Genomic DNA, 25000 nt, shown 5'->3' with positions numbered 1-25000 from the left:
AAGTAAAGTGTTCAGAGTTAAAGTAAAGTTGTCGGAGTTAAAGTAAAGTTGTCGGAGTTAAAGTAAAGTAAAAGTAAAGTTGTCAGAGTTAAAGTAAAGTAAAAGTAAAGTTGTCAGAGTTAAAGTAAAGTAAAAGTAAAGTAAAGTTGTCGGAGTAAAAGTAAAGTTGGCGGAGTTAAAGTAAAGTAAAGTTTTCAGAGTAAAAGTACAGTTGTCAGAGTTACAGTAAAGTAAAAGTAAAGTTGGCAGAGTTTAAGTAAAGTACAGTTGTCAGACTTTAAGTAAAGTAAAAATAAAGTAAAGTTGTCGGAGTTAAAGTAAAGTTGTCGGAGTTAAAGTAAAGTAAAAGTAAAGTTGTCAGAGTTAAAGTAAAGTAAAGTAAAGTTGTCAGAGTTAAAGTAAAGTAAAAGTAAAGTAAAGTTGTCGGAGTAAAAGTAAAGTTGGCGGAGTTAAAGTAAAGTAAAGTTTTCAGAGTAAAAGTACAGTTGTCAGAGTTACAGTAAAGTAAAAGTAAAGTTGGCAGAGTTTAAGTAAAGTACAGTTGTCAGACTTTAAGTAAAGTAAAAATAAAGTAAAGTTGTCGGAGTTAAAGTAAAGTAAAAGTAAAGTAAAGTTGTCAGAGTTAAAGTAAAGTAAAAGTAAAGTAAAGTTGTCAGAGTTAAAGTAGAGTAAAGTACAGTTGTCAGAGTTTAAGTAAAGTAAAAATAAAGTACAGTTGTCGGAGTTAAAGTAAAGTAAAAGTAAAGTAAAGTTGTCAGAGTTAAAGTAAAGTAAAAGTAATGTAAAGTTGTCAGAGTTTAAGTAAAGTTATCAGAGTAAAGTAAAGTAAAATTAAAGTAAAGTGTTCAGAGTAAAGTAAAGTAAAAGTAAAAGTAAAGCAAAGTAAAGTTGTCAGAGTTAAAGTAAAGTTGTCAGAGTAAAGTAAAGTAAAGTTGTCAGAGTTAAAGTAAAGTAAAAGTAAAGTAAAGTTGTCAGAGTAAAAGTAAAGTTGTCAGAGTTAAAGTAAAGTAAAAGTAAAGTAAAGTTGTCAGAGTAAAAGTAAAGTTGTCAGAGTTTAAGTAAAGTAAAAATAAAGGAAAGTTGTCGGAGTTAAAGTAAAGTAAAAGTAAAGTAAAGTTGTCAGAGTTAAAGTAGAGTAAAGTACAGTTGTCAGAGTTTAAGTAAAGTAAAAGTAATGTAAAGTTGTCAGAGTTTAAGTAAAGTTATCAGAGTAAAGTAAAGTAAAATTAAAGTAAAGTGTTCAGAGTAAAGTAAAGTAAAAGTAAAGTAAAGTAAAGTAAAAGTAAAGTACAGTTGTCAGAGTTAAAGTAACGTTAAAGTAAAGTAAAGTAAAAGTAAAGTACAGTTGACAGAGTTAAAGTAACGTTAAAGTAAAGTAAAGTAAAAGTAAAGTACAGTTGACAGAGTTAAAGTAACGTTAAAGTAGAGTACAGTAAAGTAAAGTAAAGTTGTCAGATTTAAAGTAAGGTAAAGTACAATTGTCAGAGTTGAATTAAAGTTATCAGAGTAAAGTAAAGTTTTCAGAGTAAAGTCAAAGTAAAGTAAAGTTTTCAGAGTACAGTAAAGTAAAGTAAAAGTAAAGTAAAGTAAAGTAAAGTAAAGTACAGTTGTCAGAGTTAAAGTAACGTTAAAGTAGAGTAAAGTTAAGTTAAAGTAGAGTAAAGTTAAGTTAAAGTAGAGTAGAGTAAAGTAAAGTAAAGTAGAGTAAAGTTAAGTTAAAGTAGACTAAAGTAAAGTAATCGACTACCTCGTCTGTGATGAATGTTTCTATCTCTTCCATCCATTCAAGTCCAGTGTCACCATCATCTCAGGAACTTGGTACCAGATGAACCTCCAGGACCTTCTGTAGCTTTAACTCCATGTTCTTGCACTAACCTGTGTGACGCAGCTCACCCCCCTGGTGACGTCACGTCTTCCGCTCCGCGGCTGAACTCACCTGTTGACGTCATTTCCTTCAATAAAATGTCCGAAGTTTGCGTGAGTGTGGAAGCCTTGACCTTGTCCATCACACGTAGAAGTGACGTCACGCTGACCCGGGATTCCGGACGCGCGTCACGATCACGTGACTTGAAACGAGCGGGAACTAGAGCTTGAACTCCCTGAGTCTACGTCGGAGAGGCTGACGTCATCGGCGTAGCCGTCACGCTCGATTTGATTGGACGAACGCGCGGAAGTCCAATCCGGAAGAGAAGAACAACAACACGATAAAGTCCGGTTCCGACGAACATGGCTCTACCTCCGCAACTCAAACCCATCCAGCACCACATCCGAACCGCCCAGGAGCACGAGAAGCGAGACCCTGTGGTGGCGTACTACTGTGAGTGAGGCCTGCTAGCTTAGCTTAGCTTAGCTTAGCTTAGCCGACTTTATGAACGTCAAACTGTGCGCGTGTGCGTGCGCGTGCGCGTGTGATTGTGTCGGTTCTCCCGCTTCAGTCGAACTTGGTCAATAACACCTGAAATAGTTCTAAATAAAGTTCCATCATCCGGCTTCGGCGCCTCCTTCATGACGTCACCACCAAGTCTTCGCGTTGTTCATTTATAATTCTTCTCTTCAGGAGTTGTTCGCCAGGTGGCGCTATAGAAGCTGATCTGGTCATGATCACAAACCCACCTGCGTTTACTTAAGTGACCAGCAGGGGGCAGAGAACAGACTCGTGTTTGATTGTTGTTCCAACAAACGCTGCTTTGTGTGTCAGTGTTCGTGTGTGTGTGTGTGTGTGTGTGTGTGTGTGCTGCGCCTGTTGCCTTCAAACGGAACATTGTTCTCCAACATTGAAATTCCAACGTCCACATTCCCAGAAGATTCTAATCAGAAGGATGACCAAGTCTGCCTTAGTCTGAGGACTTTACGTCATCAGTGTCGTCATGGTGACATCAGTGTCGTCGTGGTGACATCAGTGTCTTCGTGGTGACATCAGTGTCGTCGTGGTGACATCAGTGTCGTCGTGGTGACATCAGTGTCGTCGTGGTGACATCAGTGTCGTCGTGGTGACATCAGTGTCGTCGTGGTGACATCACTGTCGTCATGGTGACATCACTGTCGTCGTGGTGACATCAGTGTCGTCGTGGTGACATCAGTGTCGTCATGGTGACATCAGTGTCGTCGTGGTGACATCAGTGTCGTCGTGGTGACATCAGTGTCGTCGTGGTGACATCAGTGTCGTCGTGGTGACATCAGTGTCGTCGTGGTGACATCAGTGTCGTCGTGGTGACATCAGTGTCTTCGTGGTGACATCAGTGTCGTCGTGGTGACATCAGTGTCGTCGTGGTGACATCAGTGTCGTCGTGGTGACATCACTGTCGTCATGGTGACATCACTGTCGTCGTGGTGACATCAGTGTCGTCGTGGTGACATCAGTGTCGTCATGGTGACATCAGTGTCGTCGTGGTGACATCAGTGTCGTCGTGGTGACATCAGTGTCGTCGTGGTGACATCAGTGTCGTCGTGGTGACATCAGTGTCGTCGTGGTGACATCAGTGTCGTCGTGGTGACGTCAGTGTCGTCGTGGTGACGTCAGTGTCGTCATGGTGACATCAGTGTCGTCATGGTGACGTCAGTGTCGTCGTGGTGACGTCAGTGTCGTCGTGGTGACGTCAGTGTCGTCGTGGTGACATCAGTGTCGTCGTGGTGACATCACTGTCGTCGTGGTGACATCAGTGTCGTCGTGGTGACGTCAGTGTCGTCATGGTGACGTCAGTGTCGTCATGGTGACATCAGTGTCGTCATGATGACATCAGTTTCGTCGTGGTGACGTCAGTGTCGTCGTGGTGACGTCAGTGTCGTCGTGGTGACGTCAGTGTCGTCGTGGTGACGTCAGTGTCGTCGTGGTGACGTCAGTGTCGTCGTGGTGACATCAGTGTCGTCGTGGTGACATCACTGTCGTCGTGGTGACATCACTGTCGTCGTGGTGACATCAGTGTCGTCATGGTGACATTCGTGTCGTCATGGTGACATCAGTGTCGTCGTGGTGACGTCAGTGTCGTCATGGTGACGTCAGTGTCGTCGTGGTGACATCAGTGTCGTCGTGGTGACATCAGTGTCGTCGTGGTGACATCACTGTCGTCGTGGTGACATCAGTCTCGTCGTGGTGACATCACTGTCGTTATGGTGACGTCACTGTCGTCATGGTGACATCACTGTCGTCATGGTGACGTCAGTGTCGTCATGGTGACGTCAGTGTCGTCATGGTGACATCACTGTCGTCATGGTGACATCACTGTCGTCGTGGTGACATCAGTGTCGTCCTGGTGACATCAGTGTCGTCGTGGTGACATCAGTGTCGTTGTGGTGACATCACTGTCGTCATGGTGACATCACTGTCGTCATGGTGACATCACTGTCGTCATGGTGACATCACTGTCGTCTTGTCAACGGCAGTGTCGTCGTGGTGACATCAGTGTCGTCGTGGTGACATCAGTGTCGTCGTGGTGACATCAGTGTCGTCGTGGTGACATCAGTGTCGTCGTGGTGACATCAGTGTCGTCGTGGTGACATCAGTGTCGTCGTGGTGACGTCAGTGTCGTCGTGGTGACGTCAGTGTCGTCGTGGTGACGTCAGTGTCGTCATGGTAACGTCAGTGTCGTCGTGGTGACGTCAGTGTCGTCATGGTGACGTCAGTGTCGTCGTGGTGACATCAGTGTCGTCGTGGTGAAATAATTGTCGTCGTGGTGACACCAGTGTCGTCGTGGTGACATCAGTGTCGTCGTGGTGACATCAGTGTCGTCATGGTGACATCAGTGTCGTCGTGGTGACGGCAGTGTCGTCGTGGTGACGGCAGTGTCGTCGTGGTGACGGCAGTGTCGTCGTGGTGACGGCAGTGTCGTCGTGGTGACGGCAGTGTCGTCATGGTGAAATAATTGTTATCATGGTGACATCACTGTCGTCATGGTGACATCAGTGTCGTCGTGGTGAAATAATTGTTATCATGGTGACATCAGTGTCGTCGTGGTGACATTCGTGTCGTCATGGTGACATCAGTGTCGTCATGGTGAAATAATTGTCATCATGGTGACATCACTGTCGTCGTGTTGACATCCGTGTCGTCATGGTGAAATAATTGTCATCATGATGACATCAGTGTCGTCATGATGACATCAGTGTCGTCATGGTGAAATAATTGTCATCATGGTGACATCACTGTCGTCGTGTTGACATCCGTGTCGTCATGGTGAAATAATTGTCATCATGATGACATCCGTGTCGTCATGGTGAAATAATTGTCATCATGGTGACATCAGTGTCGTCATGGTGACATCAGTGTCGTCGTGGTGACATCAGTGTCGTCGTGGTGACGGCAGTGTCGTCGTGGTGACGGCAGTGTCGTCATGGTGAAATAATTGTTATCATGGTGACATCACTGTCGTCATGGTGACATCAGTGTCGTCGTGGTGAAATAATTGTTATCATGGTGACATCAGTGTCGTCGTGGTGACATTCGTGTCGTCATGGTGACATTCGTGTCGTCATGGTGACATCAGTGTCGTCATGGTGAAATAATTGTCATCATGGTGACATCACTGTCGTCGTGTTGACATCCGTGTCGTCATGGTGAAATAATTGTCATCATGATGACATCAGTGTCGTCATGATGACATCAGTGTCGTCATGATGACATCAGTGTCGTCATGGTGAAATAACTGTCATCATGATGACATCAGTGTCGTCATGGTGACATCAGTGTCGTCGTGGTGACGTCAGTGTCGTCATGATGACATCAGTGTCGTCATGATGACATCAGTGTCGTCATGGTGAAATAATTGTCATCATGGTGACATCACTGTCGTCGTGTTGACATCCGTGTCGTCATGGTGAAATAATTGTCATCATGATGACATCCGTGTCGTCATGGTGAAATAATTGTCATCATGATGACATCCGTGTCGTCATGGTGAAATAATTGTCATCATGGTGACATCAGTGAACCTTCAAGGGTCAGAACAGTGACATAAGTCAGTAGAATCAAGTGGTTGAGCTGACATGTGTCTTTTGCTCCAGTGTTGTGAGTCTCCGACAGTAAAAAGTTGTGTGTTTATGACAGGTCGACTCTTCGCGGTCCAGAGCGGCATGAAGCTGGACAGTAAAAGTCCAGAATGCAAGAAGTTCCTGTTCGGGCTGATGGACCAGCTGGAGGCGGTGAGTTGTTTGTCTGGTTGTGCGTTAGTGTGTAGCTAACACAAACGCTGTGGTGAGACTCGATCCTCCGGTCTGCTCCACATGTGCTGCACACACACCATAAAAGCAGCAGTGTGTGTGTGTGTCCTGCTGGGAGGGTGTGTTGCAATGTAACCCTGGGCGTGTGTGTACGTGTGCCTGCCAATAATGTGTGTAGAATGTTCTTCTGATGTTGTCATCGTGAACTTTGTCATGAAGTCCTTGTGTGTGTCCATGTGTGTTTGCATGACGTGTGTGTGTGTGAGTGTGAGCACGTGTGTGTCTAACAGTTGTGTTGTGCAGATGAAGAAAGAGATGAGCGACAACGAGTCCATCAGTCAGGACGTGGTGGGAAACGCCCACATTGAGAACTACGCCCTGAAGATGTTCGTCTACGCTGACAATGAGGACCGAGCAGGACACTTCCACAAGTGAGGCGTGTCTCCTCACCTGTGTCTCCTCACCTGTGTCTCCTCACCTGTGTCTCCTCACCTGTGTCTCCTCACCTGTGTCTCCTCACCTTCTGCTCCTCACCTTCTGCTCCTCACCTTCTGCTCCTCACCTGTGTCTCCTCACCTGTGTCTCCTCACCTGTGTCTCCTCACCTGTGTCTCCTCACCTGTGTCTCCTCACCTGTGTCTCCTCACCTGTGTCTCCTCACCTTCTGCTCCTCACCTGTGTCTCCTCACCTGTGTCTCCTCACCTGTGTCTCCTCACCTGTGTCTCCTCACCTGTGTCTCCTCACCTGTGTCTCCTCACCTGTGTCTCCTCACCTGTGTCTCCTCACCTGTGTCTCCTCACCTGTGTCTCCTCACCTGTGTCTCCTCACCTGTGTCTCCTCACCTGTGTCTCCTCACCTTCTGCTCCTCACCTGTGTCTCCTCACCTGTGTCTTCTCACCTGTGTCTCCTCACTCCTGCTCCTCACCTGTGTCTCCTCACCTGTGTCTCCTCACCTGTGTCTCCTCACCTGTGTCTCCTCACCTGTGTCTCCTCACCTGTGTCTCCTCACCTGTGTCTCATCACCTGTGTCTCATCACCTGCTCCTCACCTTCTGCTCCTCACCTTCTGCTCCTCACCTGTGTCTCCTCACCTGTGTCTCCTCACCTGTGTCTCCTCACCTGTGTCTTCTCACCTGTGTCTCCTCACTCCTGCTCCTCACCTGTGTCTCCTCACCTGTGTCTCCTCACCTGTGTCTCCTCACCTGTGTCTCCTCACCTGTGTCTCCTCACCTGTGTCTCCTCACCTGTGTCTCATCACCTGTGTCTCATCACCTGCTCCTCACCTTCTGCTCCTCACCTGTGTCTCATCACCTGTGTCTCCTCACCTGTGTCTCATCACCTGCTCCTCACCTTCTGCTCCTCACCTGTGTCTCATCACCTGTGTCTCCTCACCTGTGTCTCATCACCTGCTCCTCACCTTCTGCTCCTCACCTGTGTCTCATCACCTGTGTCTCCTCACCTGTGTCTCCATCCGTCTGCAGGAACATGATCAAGTCCTTCTTCACCGCCAGCCTGCTGCTGGACGTCCTGTCCGTGTTCGGAGAACTTTCAGAAGAGGTGAACATCCTCCTGATAATGGAGCTTGCTCCTCACCTGCTCCTCACCTTCTGCTCTTCCCCTTCTGCTCCTCACCTGCTCCTCACCTTCTGCTCTTCCCCTTCTGCTCCTCACCTGCTCCTCACCTTCTGCTCCTCACTGTCTGCTCCTCACCTTCTGCTCCTCACTCCTGCTCCTCACCTTCTGCTCCTCACCTTCTGCTCCTCACCGTCTGCTCCTCTTGAACTCAATGATGTTCTGACTCACTGGTTCTTCTGTCAGAACGTGCAGCAGAGGAGGTACGCTCGCTGGAAGGCCACCTACATCCACAACTGTCTGAAGAACGGGGAGACGCCTCAGGCCGGACCCTTGGCTATGGAAGAAGCAGGTCAGTTGACCCAGGGAATCAGAACCTCCTGAAGGTCCAGAGCAAAGGAGATCACCTGCTTCTCCTCCGACAGATGAGGAAGAGCACAGACAAGAGGGCTTCTCTCATGGAGGGTCTTTCAGCTCCACGTTAGACCAGAACCCAGGATCAGGTCCAGCTCCTGCTATTGGTTTCAATCCCAACCAAGACTCCTCAAACTACAACAACCTCCATGTTCAACCTGGAGCCCACGCCCCTGCAAACACCCCCGCAGAACTGCACCCCCCTACAGGTACACTGACTGTGTAGACCTCCTTGTGTAGACTGATCTCCTTGTGTAGACTGATCTCCTCGAGTAGACTTACTTCTTCATGTAGACTGACCTCCTCATGTAGACCTGCCTCCTGATATAGACTGATCTCTTTATGTAGACTGGCCTCCTCGTGTAGACTGATTTCCTTGTGTAGACGGATCTCCTTGTGTAGACTAACCTCTTCATTTAGACCGATCTCTTCATGTAGACTGGCCCCCTGATGTAGACTGACCTCCTGGTGTAGACTGAGCTCCTTGTGTAGACAGACATCCTCATGCAGACTTACTCTCCATGTAGACTTACCTCCTTGTGTAGACTGACATTCTAATGTAGACTTACCCCCTTGTGTAGACTGACCTCCTGGTGTAGACTGACCTGTTCATGTAGACTGGCCTCCCGATGTAGACTGACCTCCTCATGTAGACTGACCTCCTCATGTAGACTGACCTCCTCATGTAGACTGACCTCCTCATGTAGACTGGCGACTCTCATTCATAGCAATGTGGACAGTTTTATTAATCCTGAGTCTCACACTCGTCTCACAGCACCTTGAACCACACAGAGAGTCTTTGATCAAGAACTAATGCAGTAGCTGTGAATATAGTTCAAGGTCGTCTTCCACTACTATTAGAACCAAGTGTTGAATGATCCTCCTGCACTTATGAACTCGGATGAAAACATTTGTTCTGAACCAAACCTGTCTAGAGATGATTGTGTATCTTTAAAAGAATCAACACAGACACACATTAATGTGCACCTCTGGTGGAGGAGGTACAGCATCACCTCTGATGGAGGAGGTACAGCATCACCTCTGCTGGAGGAGGTACAGCATCACCTCTGCTGGAGGAGGTACAGCATCACCTCTGCTGGAGGAGGTACAGCATCACCTCTGCTGGAGGAGGTACAGCATCACCTCTGCTGGAGGAGGTACAGCATCACCTCTGCTGGAGGAGGTACAGCATCACCTCTGCTGGAGGAGGTACAGCATCACCTCTGATGGAGGAGGTACAGCATCACCTCTGGTGGAGGAGGTACAGCATCTCCTCTGGTGGAGGAGGTACAGCATCACCTCTGGTGGAGGAGGTACAGCATCACCTCTGATGGAGGAGGTACAGCATCACCTCTGCTGGAGGAGGTACAGCATCACCTCTGGTGGAGGAGGTACAGCATCACCTCTGGTGGAGGAGGTACAGCATCACCTCTGGTGGAGGAGGTACAGCATCACCTCTGATGGAGGAGGTACAGCATCACCTCTGCTGGAGGAGGTACAGCATCACCTCTGGTGGAGGAGGTACAGCATCACCTCTGATGGAGGAGGTACAGCATCACCTCTGCTGGAGGAGGTACAGCATCACCTCTGCTGGAGGAGGTACAGCATCACCTCTGCTGGAGGAGGTACAGCATCACCTCTGCTGGAGGAGGTACAGCATCACCTCTGCTGGAGGAGGTACAGCATCACCTCTGCTGGAGGAGGTACAGCATCACCTCTGCTGGAGGAGGTACAGCATCACCTCTGCTGGAGGAGGTACAGCATCACCTCTGCTGGAGGAGGTACAGCATCACCTCTGCTGGAGGAGGTACAGCATCACCTCTGCTGGAGGAGGTACAGCATCACCTCTGATGGAGGAGGTACAGCATCACCTCTGCTGGAGGAGGTACAGCATCACCTCTGGTGGAGGAGGTACAGCATCACCTCTGATGGAGGAGGTACAGCATCACCTCTGCTGGAGGAGGTACAGCATCACCTCTGCTGGAGGAGGTACAGCATCACCTCTGGTGGAGGAGGTACAGCATCACCTCTGATGGAGGAGGTACAGCATCACCTCTGGTGGAGGAGGTACAGCATCACCTCTGGTGGAGGAGGTACAGCATCACCTCTGCTGGAGGAGGTACAGCATCACCTCTGATGGAGGAGGTACAGCATCACCTCTGATGGAGGAGGTACAGCATCACCTCTGGTGGAGGAGGTACAGCATCACCTCTGCTGGAGGAGGTACAGCATCACCTCTGGTGGAGGAGGTACAGCATCACCTCTGATGGAGGAGGTACAGCATCACCTCTGATGGAGGAGGTACAGCATCACCTCTGGTGGAGGAGGTACAGCATCACCTCTGATGGAGGAGGTACAGCATCTCCTCTGGTGGAGGAGGTACAGCATCACCTCTGGTGGAGGAGGTACAGCATCACCTCTGCTGGAGGAGGTACAGCATCACCTCTGATGGAGGAGGTACAGCATCACCTCTGATGGAGGAGGTACAGCATCACCTCTGGTGGAGGAGGTACAGCATCACCTCTGGTGGAGGAGGTACAGCATCACCTCTGCTGGAGGAGGTACAGCATCCCAGCATCACTTCATCAGTTGGTTCTTCAGTCAGATGATGATTTAACATGAGGTTCATGACAGACTTGTTCAACGAGTCATTTCTCTCAGTACGTTCACGACTCACGGGTCATGAAGGTTGAAGACTCTCTGAAGGTGAACATGTGTTCGGATCCCTCTGCTCGTCGACACTGTCAATAAAGTTTAATTCGAGGTAGACTGACCTCTGGTCATGTGTGTCAATAGATCCAGTGAAGCCGGTCCCAGCTCCCCGGGCGGCGACGTCAGCCGAGTCCTCGACTCTGGACCTTCAGCCAGGTGAGAGGATGCAGGGTGAGGGGTTGAAGGTTCTAAACCTGCTCGTTCTCAGGCGTCCAGCTCACGCCTGAAGACTTCACTCGGGCTCAGAAGTACTGCAAGTACGCCGGCAGCGCCCTGCAGTACGAGGACGTCAACACGGCCGTGCAGAACCTGCAGAAGGCCCTGAGACTGCTGAGCACAGGACGAGAGTGACACCTGTGCACATTCAAACACACCTGTACGCGTTCATACACACCTGTACGCGTTCATACACACCTGTGCACATTCAAACACACCTGTACGCGTTCATACACACCTGTACGCGTTCATACACCTGTACGCGTTCATACACACCTGTACACGTTCATACACACATTCATACACACCTGTACGCGTTCATACACACCTGTGCACATTCAAACACACCTGTACGCGTTCATACACACCTGTACGCGTTCATACACACCTGTGCACATTCAAACACACCTGTACGCGTTCATACACACCTGTACGCGTTCATACACCTGTACGCGTTCATACACACCTGTACACGTTCATACACACATTCATACACACCTGTACGCGTTCATACACCTGTACGCGTTCATACACACCTGTACGCGTTCATACACACCTGTACGCGTTCATACACACCTGTACGCGTTCATACACACCTGTACACGTTCATACACACATTCATACACACCTGTACGCGTTCATACACCTGTACGCGTTCATACACACCTGTACGCGTTCATACACACCTGTACGCGTTCATACACACATTCATACACACCTGTACACGTTCATGCACACATTCATACACACCTGTACGCACACATTCATACACACATTTGAAACATCTGGGATCTCAATAAAGTTGACAATGTAAATGTTAAGTTTTTTATGAATAAAGGTTTGTTGAATGTGTACCTGAGACTCGACCTGGACCAGAGTCTCAAGACCTGGTCCTGATGTAGTGAAGACGTCTTCAGAGATTCTTCTCAAGCCTCAGATCTGGGATGAAGCACCACCCGCCAGAAACTCCCTGAAACACGAATGAGACGCTTCCCACCCTCCTTCCTCGAGGGTCTCCACTGTCACCCCCTCCTCCCTCCTTCTCTCCTCCCTCCTCCCTCCTTCTCTCCTCCCTCCTCCCTCCTTCTCTCCTCCCTCCTCCTTCTTCTCTGCTTTCAAACTTTCAAGTTTCAGTTTTCCAGCCACAAAACACGACGATGATTCTGAAGAGAAGTTTGTTCTGAAAACATGTGAGTCAAACTGTGTATATGTGTGTATCTGTGTGTGTATATGTGTGTATCTGTGTGTGTGTAATATATCTGTGTATGTGTGTTTGTATCTGTGTATGTATGTGTGTGTAATATATATATGTGTGTGTGTGTTTATCTTTGTATGTGTGTATATCTTTGTATGTGTGTATATATATATATATATATATATATATATATATATATATATAGGTTACAGGATACAGTGAGAGAAGAGAGAAGAGTAAGTGAGGATACAGTGAGAGAAAAGAGGAGAGAAGAGTGAGGGAGGATACAGTGAGAGGAAAGAAGAGAGAAGAGTGAGGGAGGATAGAGTGAGAGAAAAGAAGAGAGAAGAGTAAGGGAGGATAGAGTGAGAGAAAAGAAGAGAGAAGAATGAGGGAGGATACAGTGAGAGAAAAGAAGAGAGAAGAGTGAGTGAGGATACAGTGAGAGAAAAGTGAGGGAGGATACAGTGAGAGAAAAGAGGAGAGAAGAGTGAGGGAGGATACAGTGAGAGGAAAGAAGAGAGAAGAGTGAGGGAGGATAGAGTGAGAGAAAAGAAGAGAGAAGAGTAAGGGAGGATAGAGTGAGAGAAAAGAAGAGAGAAGAATGAGGGAGGATACAGTGAGAGAAAAGAAGAGAGAAGAGTGAGTGAGGATACAGTGAGAGAAAAGAAGAGTGAGGGAGGATAGAGTGAGAGAAAAGAGGAGAGAAGAGTGAGGGAGGATACAGTGAGAGAAAAGAAAAGAGAAGAGTGAGGGAGGATACAGTGAGAGAAAAGAGGAGAGAAGAGTGAGGGAGGATACAGTGAGAGAAAAGAAGAGAGAAGAATGAGGGAGGATACAGTGAGAGAAAAGAAGAGAGAAGAGTGAGGGAGGATACAGTGAGAGAAAAGAAGAGAGAAGAGTGAGGGAGGATACAGTGAGAGAAAAGAAGAGAGAAGAGTGAGTGAGGATATAGTGAGAGAAAAGAAGAGAGAAGAGTGAGTGAGGATATAGTGAGAGAAAAGAAGAGAGAAGAGTGAGGGAGTATACAGTGAGAGAAAAGAAGAGAGAAGAGTGAGGGAGGATATAGTGAGAGAAAAGAAGAGAGAAGAGTGAGTGAGGATATAGTGAGAGAAAAGAAGAGAGAAGAGTGAGGGAGGATATAGTGAGAGAAAAGAAGAGAGAAGAGTGAGGGAGGATATAGTGAGAGAAAAGAAGAGAGAAGAGTGAGGGAGGATATAGTGAGAGAAAAGAAGAGAGAAGAGTGAGGGAGGATACAGTGAGAGAAAAGAAGAGAGAAGAGTGAGTGAGGATAGAGTGAGAGAAAAGAAGAGAGAAGAGTGAGGGAGGATACAGTGAGAGAAAAGAGGAGAGAAGAGTGAGGGAGGATACAGTGAGAGAAAAGAAAAGAGAAGAGTGAGGGAGGATACAGTGAGAGAAGAGTGAGGGAGGATACAGTGAGAGAGAAGAGGAGAGAAGAGTGAGGGAGGATACAGTGAGAGAAAAGAAGAGAGAAGAGTGAGGGAGGATACAGTGAGAGAAAAGAAGAGAGAAGAGTGAGGGAGGATACAGTGAGAGAAAAGAAGAGAGAAGAGTGAGGGAGGATACAGTGAGAGAAAAGAGGAGAGAAGAGTGAGGGAGGATACAGTGAGAGAAAAGAGGAGAGAAGAGTGAGGGAGGATACAGTGAGAGAAAAGAAGAGAGAAGAGTGAGGGAGGATACAGTGAGTGAAAAGAGGAGAGAAGAGTGAGGGAGGATACAGTGAGAGAAAAGAGGAGAGAAGAGTGAGGGAGGATACAGTGAGAGAAAAGAAGAGAGAAGAGTGAGGGAGGATACAGAGAGAGAAAAGAAGATAGAAGAGTGAGGGAGGATACAGTGAGAGAAAAGAAGAGAGAAGAGTGAGGGAGGATACAGTGAGAGAAAAGAGGAGAGAAGAGTGAGGGAGGATACAGTGAGAGAAAAGAAGAGAGAAGAGTGAGGGAGGATAGAGTGAGAGAAAAGAGGAGAGAAGAGTGAGGGAGGATAGAGTGAGAGAAAAGAAGAGAAGATAAATGTTCATCATATGTTTGCAGGTTTTCTTCTGCTCTGGTTCTGTTGATGATGCTTCAGAACCAACACGGTAAGTTCTTCTCTCGTCTTATAATGTAGCCATTAGCACTAGCATTAGCACTAGCATTAGCACTAGCATTAGCACTAGCATTAGTACTAGCATTAGCACCATTAGAGTCTCATGAAAAACAAGTGAAAATTAATGTTTTCTCCTCAACTGTGTGTGTGTGTTTGTGTTGAAGTGTGTGTGAGTGTGGTTGTGATGTGTGACTCTATTGTATCATCAGTGTGTGTGTTGTTGTGATGTGTGACTCTATTGTATCATCAGTGTGTGTTTGTTGTTGTGATGTGTGACTCTATTGTATCATCAGTGTGTGTGTGTTGTTGTGATGTGTGACTCTATTGTATCATCAGTGTGTGTGTGTTGTTGTGATGTGTGACTCTATTGTATCATCAGTGTGTGTGTGTTGTTGTGATGTGTGACTCTATTGTATCATAAGTGTGTGTGTTGTTGTGATGTGTGACTCTATTGTATCACCAGTGTGTGTGTGTTGTGATGTGTGACTCTATTGTATCATCAGTGTGTGTGTGTTGTTGTGATGTGTGACTCTATTGTATCATCAGTGTGTGTGTGTTGTTGTGATGTGTGACTCTATTGTATCATCAGTGTGTGTGTTGTTGTGATGTGTGACTCTATTGTATCACCAGTGTGTGTGTGTTGTGATGTGTGACTCTATTGTATCATCAGTGTGTGTGTGTTGTTGTGATGTGTGACTCTATTGTATCATCAGTGTGTGTGTTGTTGTGATGTGTGACTCTATTGTATCATCAGTGTGTGTGTGTTGTTGTGATGTGTGACTCTATTGTATCATCAGTGTGTGTGTGTGTTGTTGTGATGTGTGACTCTATTGTATCATCAGTGTGTGTGTGTGTTGTGATGTGTGACTCTATTGTATCATAAGTGTGTGTGTTGTTGTGATGTGTGACTCTATTGTATCATCAGTGTGTGTGTGTGTTGTGATGTGTGACTCTATTGTATCATCAGTGTGTGTGTGTTGTTGTGATGTGTGACTCTATTGTATCATCAGTGTGTGTGTGTTGTTGTGATGTGTGACTCTATTGTATCATCAGTGTGTGTGTTGTTGTGATGTGTGACTCTATTGTATCATCAGTGTGTGTGTGTGTTGTGATGTGTGACTCTATTGTATCATCAGTGTGTGTGTGTTGTTGTGATGTGTGACTCTATTGTATCATCAGTGTGTGTGTGTTGTTGTGATGTGTGACTCTATTGTATCATCAGTGTGTGTGTGTTGTTGTGATGTGTGACTCTATTGTATCATAAGTGTGTGTGTTGTTGTGATGTGTGACTCTATTGTATCATCAGTGTGTGTGTGTGTTGTGATGTGTGACGCTATTGTATCATCAGTGTGTGTGTTGTTGTGATGTGTGACGCTATTGTATCATCAGTGTGTGTGTTGTTGTGATGTGTGACTCTATTGTATCATCAGTGTGTGTGTTGTTGTGATGTGTGACTCTATTGTATCATCAGTGTGTGTGTTGTTGTGATGTGTGACTCTATTGTATCATCAGTGTGTGTGTTGTTGTGATGTGTGACTCTATTGTATCATCAGTGTGTGTGTGTGTTGTGATGTGTGACTCTATTGTATCATCAGTGTGTGTGTGTTGTTGTGATGTGTGACTCTATTGTATCATCAGTGTGTGTGTGTTGTTGTGATGTGTGACTCTATTGTATCATCAGTGTGTGTGTGTTGTTGTGATGTGTGACTCTATTGTATCATCAGTGTGTGTGTGTTGTTGTGATGTGTGACTCTATTGTATCATCAGTGTGTGTGTGTTGTTGTGATGTGTGACTCTATTGTATCATCAGTGTGTGTGTTGTTGTGATGTGTGACTCTATTGTATCATCAGTGTGTGTGTTGTTGTGATGTGTGACTCTATTGTATCATCAGTGTGTGTGTTGTTGTGATGTGTGACTCTATTGTATCATCAGTGTGTGTGTGTTGTGATGTGTGACTCTATTGTATCATCAGTGTGTGTTGTTGTGATGTGTGACTCTATTGTATCACCAGTGTGTGTTGTTGTGATGTGTGACTCTATTGTATCATCAATGTGTGTGTGTTGTTGTGATGTGTGACTATATTGTATCATCAGTGTGTGTGTTGTTGTGATGTGTGACTCTATTGTATCATCAGTGTGTGTGTTGTTGTGATGTGTGACTCTATTGTATCATCAGTGTGTGTGTTGTTGTGATGTGTGACTCTATTGTATCATCAGTGTGTGTGTTGTTGTGATGTGTGACTCTATTGTATCATCAGTGTGTGTGTTGTTGTGATGTGTGACTCTATTGTATCATCAGTGTGTGTGTTGTTGTGATGTGTGACTCTATTGTATCATCAGTGTGTGTGTTGTTGTGATGTGTGACTCTATTGTATCAATAGTAAGCTCCGCCCACTGAAAATCTCGTGAAATCTCGTTGACCATAACCACGCCCACTCTGCTGTGATTGGTTAAGTACTGAGGTTTGTTACCGCGTGTCATCAATGGTCTCCACCGCCAAGGGACTTGTTGTATAAACAAAGCGTTCAAAAAAGGTCATGATGAGAAGTTACTGCGTCTTGAAGAACATTCACTACGTCACGCCAGAGTTGATACTAGTTGATGTTTAATGACACCAGAGTTGATACTAGTTGATGTTTAATGACACCAGAGTTGATACTAGTTGATGTTTAATGACACCAGAGTTGATACTAGTTGATGTTTAATGACACCAGAGTTGATACTAGTTGATGTTGAAATGACACCAGAGTTGATACTAGTTGATGTTGAAATGACGCCAGAGTTGATACTAGTTGATGTTGAAATGACACCAGAGTTGATACTAGTTGATGTTTAATGACACCAGAGTTGATACTAGTTGATGTTGAAATGACACCAGAGTTGATACTAGTTGATGTTTAATGACACCAGAGTTGATATTAGTTGATGTTTAATGACACCAGAGTTGATACTAGTTGATGTTTAATGACACCAGAGTTGATACTAGTTGATGTTGAAATGACACCAGAGTTGATACTAGTTGATGTTTAATGACACCAGAGTTGATATTAGTTGATGTTTAATGACACCAGAGTTGATACTAGTTGATGTTTAATGACACCAGAGTTGATACTAGTTGATGTTTAATGACACCAGAGTTGATACTAGTTGATGTTTAATGACACCAGAGTTGATACTAGTTGATGTTTAATGACACCAGAGTTGATACTAGTTGATGTTTAATGACACCAGAGTTGATACTAGTTGATGTTTAATGACACCAGAGTTGATACTAGTTGATGTTTAATGACACCAGAGTTGATACTAGTTGATGTTGAAATGACACCAAAGTTGATACTAGTTGATGTTTAATGACACCAGAGTTGATACTAGTTGATGTTGAAATGACACCAGAGTTGATTATAGTTGATGTTTAATGACACCAGAGTTGATACTAATTGATGTTTAATGACACCAGAGTTGATATTAGTTGATGTTTAATGACACCAGAGTTGATACTAGTTGATGTTTAATGACACCAGAGTTGATACTAGTTGATGTTGAAATGACACCAAAGTTGATATTAGTTGATGTTGAAATGACACCAGAGTTGATATTAGTTGATGTTGAAATGACACCAAAGTTGATATTAGTTGATGTTGAAATGACACCAGAGTTGATATTAGTTGATGTTGAAATGACACCAGAGTTGATATTAGTTGATGTTGAAATGACACCAAAGTTGATATTAGTTGATGTTGAAATGACACCAGAGTTGATATTAGTTGATGTTGAAATGACACCAAAGTTGATATTAGTTGATGTTGAAATGACACCAGAGTTGATATTAGTTGATGTTGAAATGACACCAAAGTTGATATTAGTTGATGTTTAATGACACCAGAGTTGATATTAGTTGATGTTGAAATGACACCAAAGTTGATATTAGTTGATGTTTAATGACACCAGAGTTGATACTAGTTGATGTTGAAATGACGCCAGAGTTGATACTAGTTGATGTTGAAATGACACCAGAGTTGATACTAGTTGATGTTGAAATGACGCCAGAGTTGATACTAGTTGATGTTGAAATGACACCAGAGTTGATATTAGTTGATGTTGAAATGACACCAGAGTTGATACTAGTTGATGTTGAAATGACGCCAGAGTTGATACTAGTTGATGTTGAAATGACACCAGAATTGATACTAGTTGATGTTGAAATGACGCCAGAGTTGATACTAGTTGATGTTGAAATGACACCAGAGTTGATATTAGTTGATGTTGAAATGACACCAGAGTTGATACTAGTTGATGTTGAAATGACGCCAGAGTTGATACTAGTAGATGTTGAAATGACACCAGAGTTGATACTAGTTGATGTTTAATGACACCAGAGTTGATACTAGTTGATGTTTAATGACACCAGAGTTGATACTAGTTGATGTTTAATGACACCAGAGTTGATACTAGTTGATGTTGAAATGACACCAAAGTTGATACTAGTTGATGTTTAATGACACCAGAGTTGATACTAGTTGATGTTGAAATGACACCAGAGTTGATTATAGTTGATGTTTAATGACACCAGAGTTGATACTAATTGATGTTTAATGACACCAGAGTTGATATTAGTTGATGTTTAATGACACCAGAGTTGATACTAGTTGATGTTTAATGACACCAGAGTTGATACTAGTTGATGTTGAAATGACACCAAAGTTGATATTAGTTGATGTTGAAATGACACCAGAGTTGATATTAGTTGATGTTGAAATGACACCAAAGTTGATATTAGTTGATGTTGAAATGACACCAGAGTTGATATTAGTTGATGTTGAAATGACACCAGAGTTGATATTAGTTGATGTTGAAATGACACCAAAGTTGATATTAGTTGATGTTGAAATGACACCAGAGTTGATATTAGTTGATGTTGAAATGACACCAAAGTTGATATTAGTTGATGTTGAAATGACACCAGAGTTGATATTAGTTGATGTTGAAATGACACCAAAGTTGATATTAGTTGATGTTTAATGACACCAGAGTTGATATTAGTTGATGTTGAAATGACACCAAAGTTGATATTAGTTGATGTTTAATGACACCAGAGTTGATACTAGTTGATGTTGAAATGACGCCAGAGTTGATACTAGTTGATGTTGAAATGACACCAGAGTTGATACTAGTTGATGTTGAAATGACACCAGAGTTGATACTAGTTGATGTTGAAATGACGCCAGAGTTGATACTAGTTGATGTTGAAATGACACCAGAGTTGATACTAGTTGATGTTGAAATGACGCGAGAGTTGATACTAGTTGATGTTGAAATGACACCAGAGTTGATATTAGTTGATGTTGAAATGACACCAGAGTTGATACTAGTTGATGTTGAAATGACGCCAGAGTTGATACTAGTTGATGTTGAAATGACACCAGAATTGATACTAGTTGATGTTGAAATGACGCCAGAGTTGATACTAGTTGATGTTGAAATGACACCAGAGTTGATATTAGTTGATGTTGAAATGACACCAGAGTTGATACTAGTTGATGTTGAAATGACGCCAGAGTTGATACTAGTAGATGTTGAAATGACACCAGAGTTGATACTAGTTGATGTTTAATGACACCAGAGTTGATACTAGTTGATGTTTAATGACACCAGAGTTGATACTAGTTGATGTTTAATGACACCAGAGTTGATACTAGTTGATGTTTAATGACACCAGAGTTGATACTAGTTGATGTTTAATGACACCAGAGTTGATACTAGTTGATGTTTAATGACACCAGAGTCGATACTAGTTGATGTTTAATGACACCAGAGTTGATATTAGTTGATGTTGAAATGACACCAGAGTTGATACTAGTTGATGTTTAATGACACCAGAGTTGATACTAGTTGATGTTGAAACGACACCAGAGTTGATATTAGTTGATGTTGAAATGACACTAGAGTTGATATTAGTTGATGTTGAAATGACACCAGAGTTGATACTAGTTGATGTTGAAATGACACCAGAGTTGATATTAGTTGATGTTGAAATGACACCAGAGTTGATATTAGTTGATGTTGAAATGACACCAGAGTTGATATTAGTTGATGTTGAAATGACACCAGAGTTGATATTAGTTGATGTTGAAATGACACCAGAGTTGATATTAGTTGATGTTGAAATGACACCAGAGTTGATATTAGTTGATGTTGAAATGACACCAGAGTTGATACTAGTTGATGTTGAAATGACACCAGAGTTGATATTAGTTGATGTTGAAATGACACCAGAGTTGATATTAGTTGATGTTGAAATGACACCAGAGTTGATATTAGTTGATGTTGAAATGACACCAGAGTTGATATTAGTTGATGTTGAAATGACACCAGAGTTGATATTAGTTGATGTTGAAATGACACCAGAGTTGATATTAGTTGATGTTGAAATGACACCAGAGTTGATATTAGTTGATGTTGAAATGACACCAGAGTTGATACTAGTTGATGTTGAAATGACGCCAGAGTTGATACTAGTAGATGTTGAAATGACACCAGAGTTGATACTAGTTGATGTTTAATGACACCAGAGTTGATACTAGTTGATGTTTAATGACACCAGAGTTGATACTAGTTGATGTTTAATGACACCAGAGTTGATACTAGTTGATGTTTAATGACACCAGAGTTGATACTAGTTGATGTTTAATGACACCAGAGTCGATACTAGTTGATGTTTAATGACACCAGAGTCGATACTAGTTGATGTTTAATGACACCAGAGTTGATATTAGTTGATGTTGAAATGACACCAGAGTTGATACTAGTTGATGTTTAATGACACCAGAGTTGATACTAGTTGATGTTGAAACGACACCAGAGTTGATATTAGTTGATGTTGAAATGACACTAGAGTTGATATTAGTTGATGTTGAAATGACACCAGAGTTGATACTAGTTGATGTTGAAATGACACCAGAGTTGATATTAGTTGATGTTGAAATGACACCAGAGTTGATATTAGTTGATGTTGAAATGACACCAGAGTTGATATTAGTTGATGTTGAAATGACACCAGAGTTGATATTAGTTGATGTTGAAATGACACCAGAGTTGATATTAGTTGATGTTGAAATGACACCAGAGTTGATATTAGTTGATGTTGAAATGACACCAGAATTGATACTAGTTGATGTTTAATGACACCAGAGTTGATATTAGTTGATGTTGAAATGACACCAGAGTTGATATTAGTTGATGTTGAAATGACACCAAAGTTGATATTAGTTGATGTTGAAATGACACCAGAGTTGATATTAGTTGATGTTGAAATGACACCAGAGTTGATATTAGTTGATGTTGAAATGACACCAGAATTGATACTAGTTGATGTTTAATGACACCAGAGTTGATATTAGTTGATGTTGAAATGACACCAGAGTTGATACTAGTTGATGTTTAATGACACCAGAGTTGATATTAGTTGATGTTGAAATGACACCAGAGTTGATATTAGTTGATGTTGAAATGACACCAGAGTTGATATTAGTTGATGTTGAAATGACACCAGAGTTGATATTAGTTGATGTTGAAATGACACCAGAATTGATATTAGTTGATGTTGAAATGACACCAGAGTTGATACTAGTTGATGTTTAATGACACCAGAGTTGATATTAGTTGATGTTGAAATGATACCAGAGTTGATATTAGTTGATGTTTAATGACACCAGAGTTGATATTAGTTGATGTTTAATGACACCAGAGTTGATATTAGTTGATGTTGAAATGACACCAGAGTTGATATTAGTTGATGTTGAAATGACACCAGAGTTGATACTAGTTGATGTTTAATGACACCAGAGTTGATACTAGTTGATGTTGAAATGACACCAGAGTTGATATTAGTTGATGTTTAATGACACCAGAGTTGATACTAGTTGATGTTTAATGACACCAGAGTTGATACTAGTTGATGTTTAATGACACCAGAGTTGATATTAGTTGATGTTGAAATGACACCAGAGTTGATATTAGTTGATGTTGAAATGACACCAGAGTTGATATTAGTTGATGTTGAAATGACACCAGAGTTGATATTAGTTGATGTTGAAATGACACCAGAGTTGATACTAGTTGATGTTGAAATGACACCAGAGTTGATATTAGTTGATGTTGAAATGACACCAGAGTTGATATTAGTTGATGTTGAAATGACACCAGAGTTGATACTAGTTGATGTTGAAATGACACCAGAGTTGATATTAGTTGATGTTTAATGACACCAGAGTTGATACTAGTTGATGTTTAATGACACCAGAGTTGATACTAGTTGATGTTTAATGACACCAGAGTTGATATTAGTTGATGTTTAATGACACCAGAGTTGATATTAGTTGATGTTTAATGACACCAGAGTTGATACTAGTTGATGTTTAATGACACCAGAGTTGATACTAGTTGATGTTTAATGACACCAGAGTTGATATTAGTTGATGTTGAAATGACACCAGAGTTGATATTAGTTGATGTTGAAATGACACCAGAGTTGATATTAGTTGATGTTGAAATGACACCAGAATTGATATTAGTTGATGTTGAAATGACACCAGAGTTGATATTAGTTGATGTTGAAATGACACCAAAGTTGATATTAGTTGATGTTGAAATGACACCAGAGTTGATATTAGTTGATGTTGAAATGACACCAGAGTTGATATTAGTTGATGTTGAAATGACACCAGAGTTGATATTAGTTGATGTTGAAATGACACCAGAATTGATATTAGTTGATGTTGAAATGACACCAGAGTTGATACTAGTTGATGTTTAATGACACAAGAGTTGATATTAGTTGATGTTGAAATGACACCAGAGTTGATATTAGTTGATGTTTAATGACACCAGAGTTGATATTAGTTGATGTTTAATGACACCAGAGTTGATATTAGTTGATGTTGAAATGACACCAGAGTTGATATTAGTTGATGTTGAAATGACACCAGAGTTGATACTAGTTGATGTTTAATGACACCAGAGTTGATACTAGTTGATGTTGAAATGACACCAGAGTTGATATTAGTTGATGTTTAATGACACCAGAGTTGATACTAGTTGATGTTTAATGACACCAGAGTTGATACTAGTTGATGTTTAATGACACCAGAGTTGATATTAGTTGATGTTGAAATGACACCAGAGTTGATATTAGTTGATGTTGAAATGACACCAGAGTTGATATTAGTTGATGTTGAAATGACACCAGAGTTGATATTAGTTGATGTTGAAATGACACCAGAGTTGATATTAGTTGATGTTGAAATGACACCAGAGTTGATACTAGTTGATGTTGAAATGACACCAGAGTTGATATTAGTTGATGTTGAAATGACACCAGAGTTGATATTAGTTGATGTTGAAATGACACCAGAGTTGATACTAGTTGATGTTGAAATGACACCAGAGTTGATATTAGTTGATGTTTAATGACACCAGAGTTGATACTAGTTGATGTTTAATGACACCAGAGTTGATACTAGTTGATGTTTAATGACACCAGAGTTGATATTAGTTGATGTTGAAATGACACCAGAGTTGATATTAGTTGATGTTGAAATGACACCAGAGTTGATATTAGTTGATGTTGAAATGACACCAGAGTTGATATTAGTTGATGTTGAAATGACACCAGAGTTGATATTAGTTGATGTTGAAATGACACCAGAGTTGATACTAGTTGATGTTGAAATGACACCAGAGTTGATATTAGTTGATGTTGAAATGACACCAGAGTTGATATTAGTTGATGTTGAAATGACACCAGAGTTGATATTAGTTGATGTTGAAATGACACCAGAGTTGATATTAGTTGATGTTGAAATGACACCAGAGTTGATACTAGTTGATGTTGAAATGACACCAGAGTTGATATTAGTTGATGTTGAAATGACACCAGAGTTGATATTAGTTGATGTTGAAATGACACCAGAGTTGATATTAGTTGATGTTGAAATGACACCAGAGTTGATACTAGTTGATGTTGAAATGACACCAGAGTTGATATTAGTTGATGTTGAAATGACACCAGAGTTGATATTAGTTGATGTTGAAATGACACCAGAATTGATACTAGTTGATGTTTAATGACACCAGAGTTGATATTAGTTGATGTTGAAATGACACCAGAGTTGATATTTGTTGATGTTGAAATGACACCAAAGTTGATATTAGTTGATGTTGAAATGACACCAGAGTTGATATTAGTTGATGTTGAAATGACACCAGAGTTGATATTAGTTGATGTTGAAATGACACCAGAATTGATACTAGTTGATGTTTAATGACACCAGAGTTGATATTAGTTGATGTTGAAATGACACCAGAGTTGATACTAGTTGATGTTTAATGACACCAGAGTTGATATTAGTTGATGTTGAAATGACACCAGAGTTGATATTAGTTGATGTTGAAATGACACCAGAGTTGATATTAGTTGATGTTGAAATGACACCAGAGTTGATATTAGTTGATGTTGAAATGACACCAGAATTGATATTAGTTGATGTTGAAATGACACCAGAGTTGATACTAGTTGATGTTTAATGACACCAGAGTTGATATTAGTTGATGTTGAAATGATACCAGAGTTGATATT

General features: G+C 42.4%; 2 protein-coding genes across 3 annotated transcripts in view; both read left to right on the top strand.

The window, feature by feature from the left end:
* The first annotated feature begins 2145 nt into the window (after positions 1 to 2145).
* vta1 (vesicle (multivesicular body) trafficking 1) lies at positions 2146 to 11881 on the top strand. The gene is made up of 8 exons (XM_087805739.1): positions 2146 to 2317; positions 6041 to 6135; positions 6457 to 6584; positions 7634 to 7709; positions 7971 to 8076; positions 8150 to 8347; positions 10935 to 11006; positions 11059 to 11881. Exons 1-8 carry the CDS (start codon positions 2227 to 2229, stop codon positions 11199 to 11201), a joined length of 909 nt encoding a protein of 302 aa, XP_087661865.1. The 5' UTR covers positions 2146 to 2226; the 3' UTR covers positions 11202 to 11881.
* A 309-nt stretch (positions 11882 to 12190) lies between these two features.
* adgrg6 (adhesion G protein-coupled receptor G6) overlaps positions 12191 to 25000 on the top strand; it is a 38709-nt gene continuing 25899 nt past the window's right edge. For both annotated transcript variants that reach the window (XR_015713223.1, XM_087805732.1), the window contains exons 1-2: positions 12191 to 12256; positions 14313 to 14359. Coding sequence is in view for 1 of the 2 variants with exons in the window: in XM_087805732.1 (XP_087661858.1) it covers positions 12255 to 12256; positions 14313 to 14359 (49 nt within the window). In the remaining variant the exon portion in view is untranslated. The remainder of the gene's footprint in view (positions 12257 to 14312; positions 14360 to 25000) is intronic.

This window comes from Callionymus lyra, chromosome 13 (genome assembly GCF_982586985.1).
Source record: "Callionymus lyra chromosome 13, fCalLyr1.hap1.1, whole genome shotgun sequence".
In the NCBI taxonomy this organism is placed as follows: Eukaryota; Metazoa; Chordata; class Actinopteri; order Syngnathiformes; family Callionymidae; genus Callionymus; species Callionymus lyra.
This window is presented reverse-complemented; position numbering and strand designations above follow the sequence as displayed.

Coding starts and splice junctions, on each gene's coding strand:
- vta1 (XM_087805739.1), top strand. CDS start 2,227: ATGGCTCTACCTCCGCAACTCAAACCCATCCAGCACCACATCCGAACC. Junction 2,318..6,040: donor CCCTGTGGTGGCGTACTACT/GTGAGTGAGGCC, acceptor TGTTTATGACAG/GTCGACTCTTCGCGGTCCAG. Junction 6,136..6,456: donor TGATGGACCAGCTGGAGGCG/GTGAGTTGTTTG, acceptor TGTGTTGTGCAG/ATGAAGAAAGAGATGAGCGA.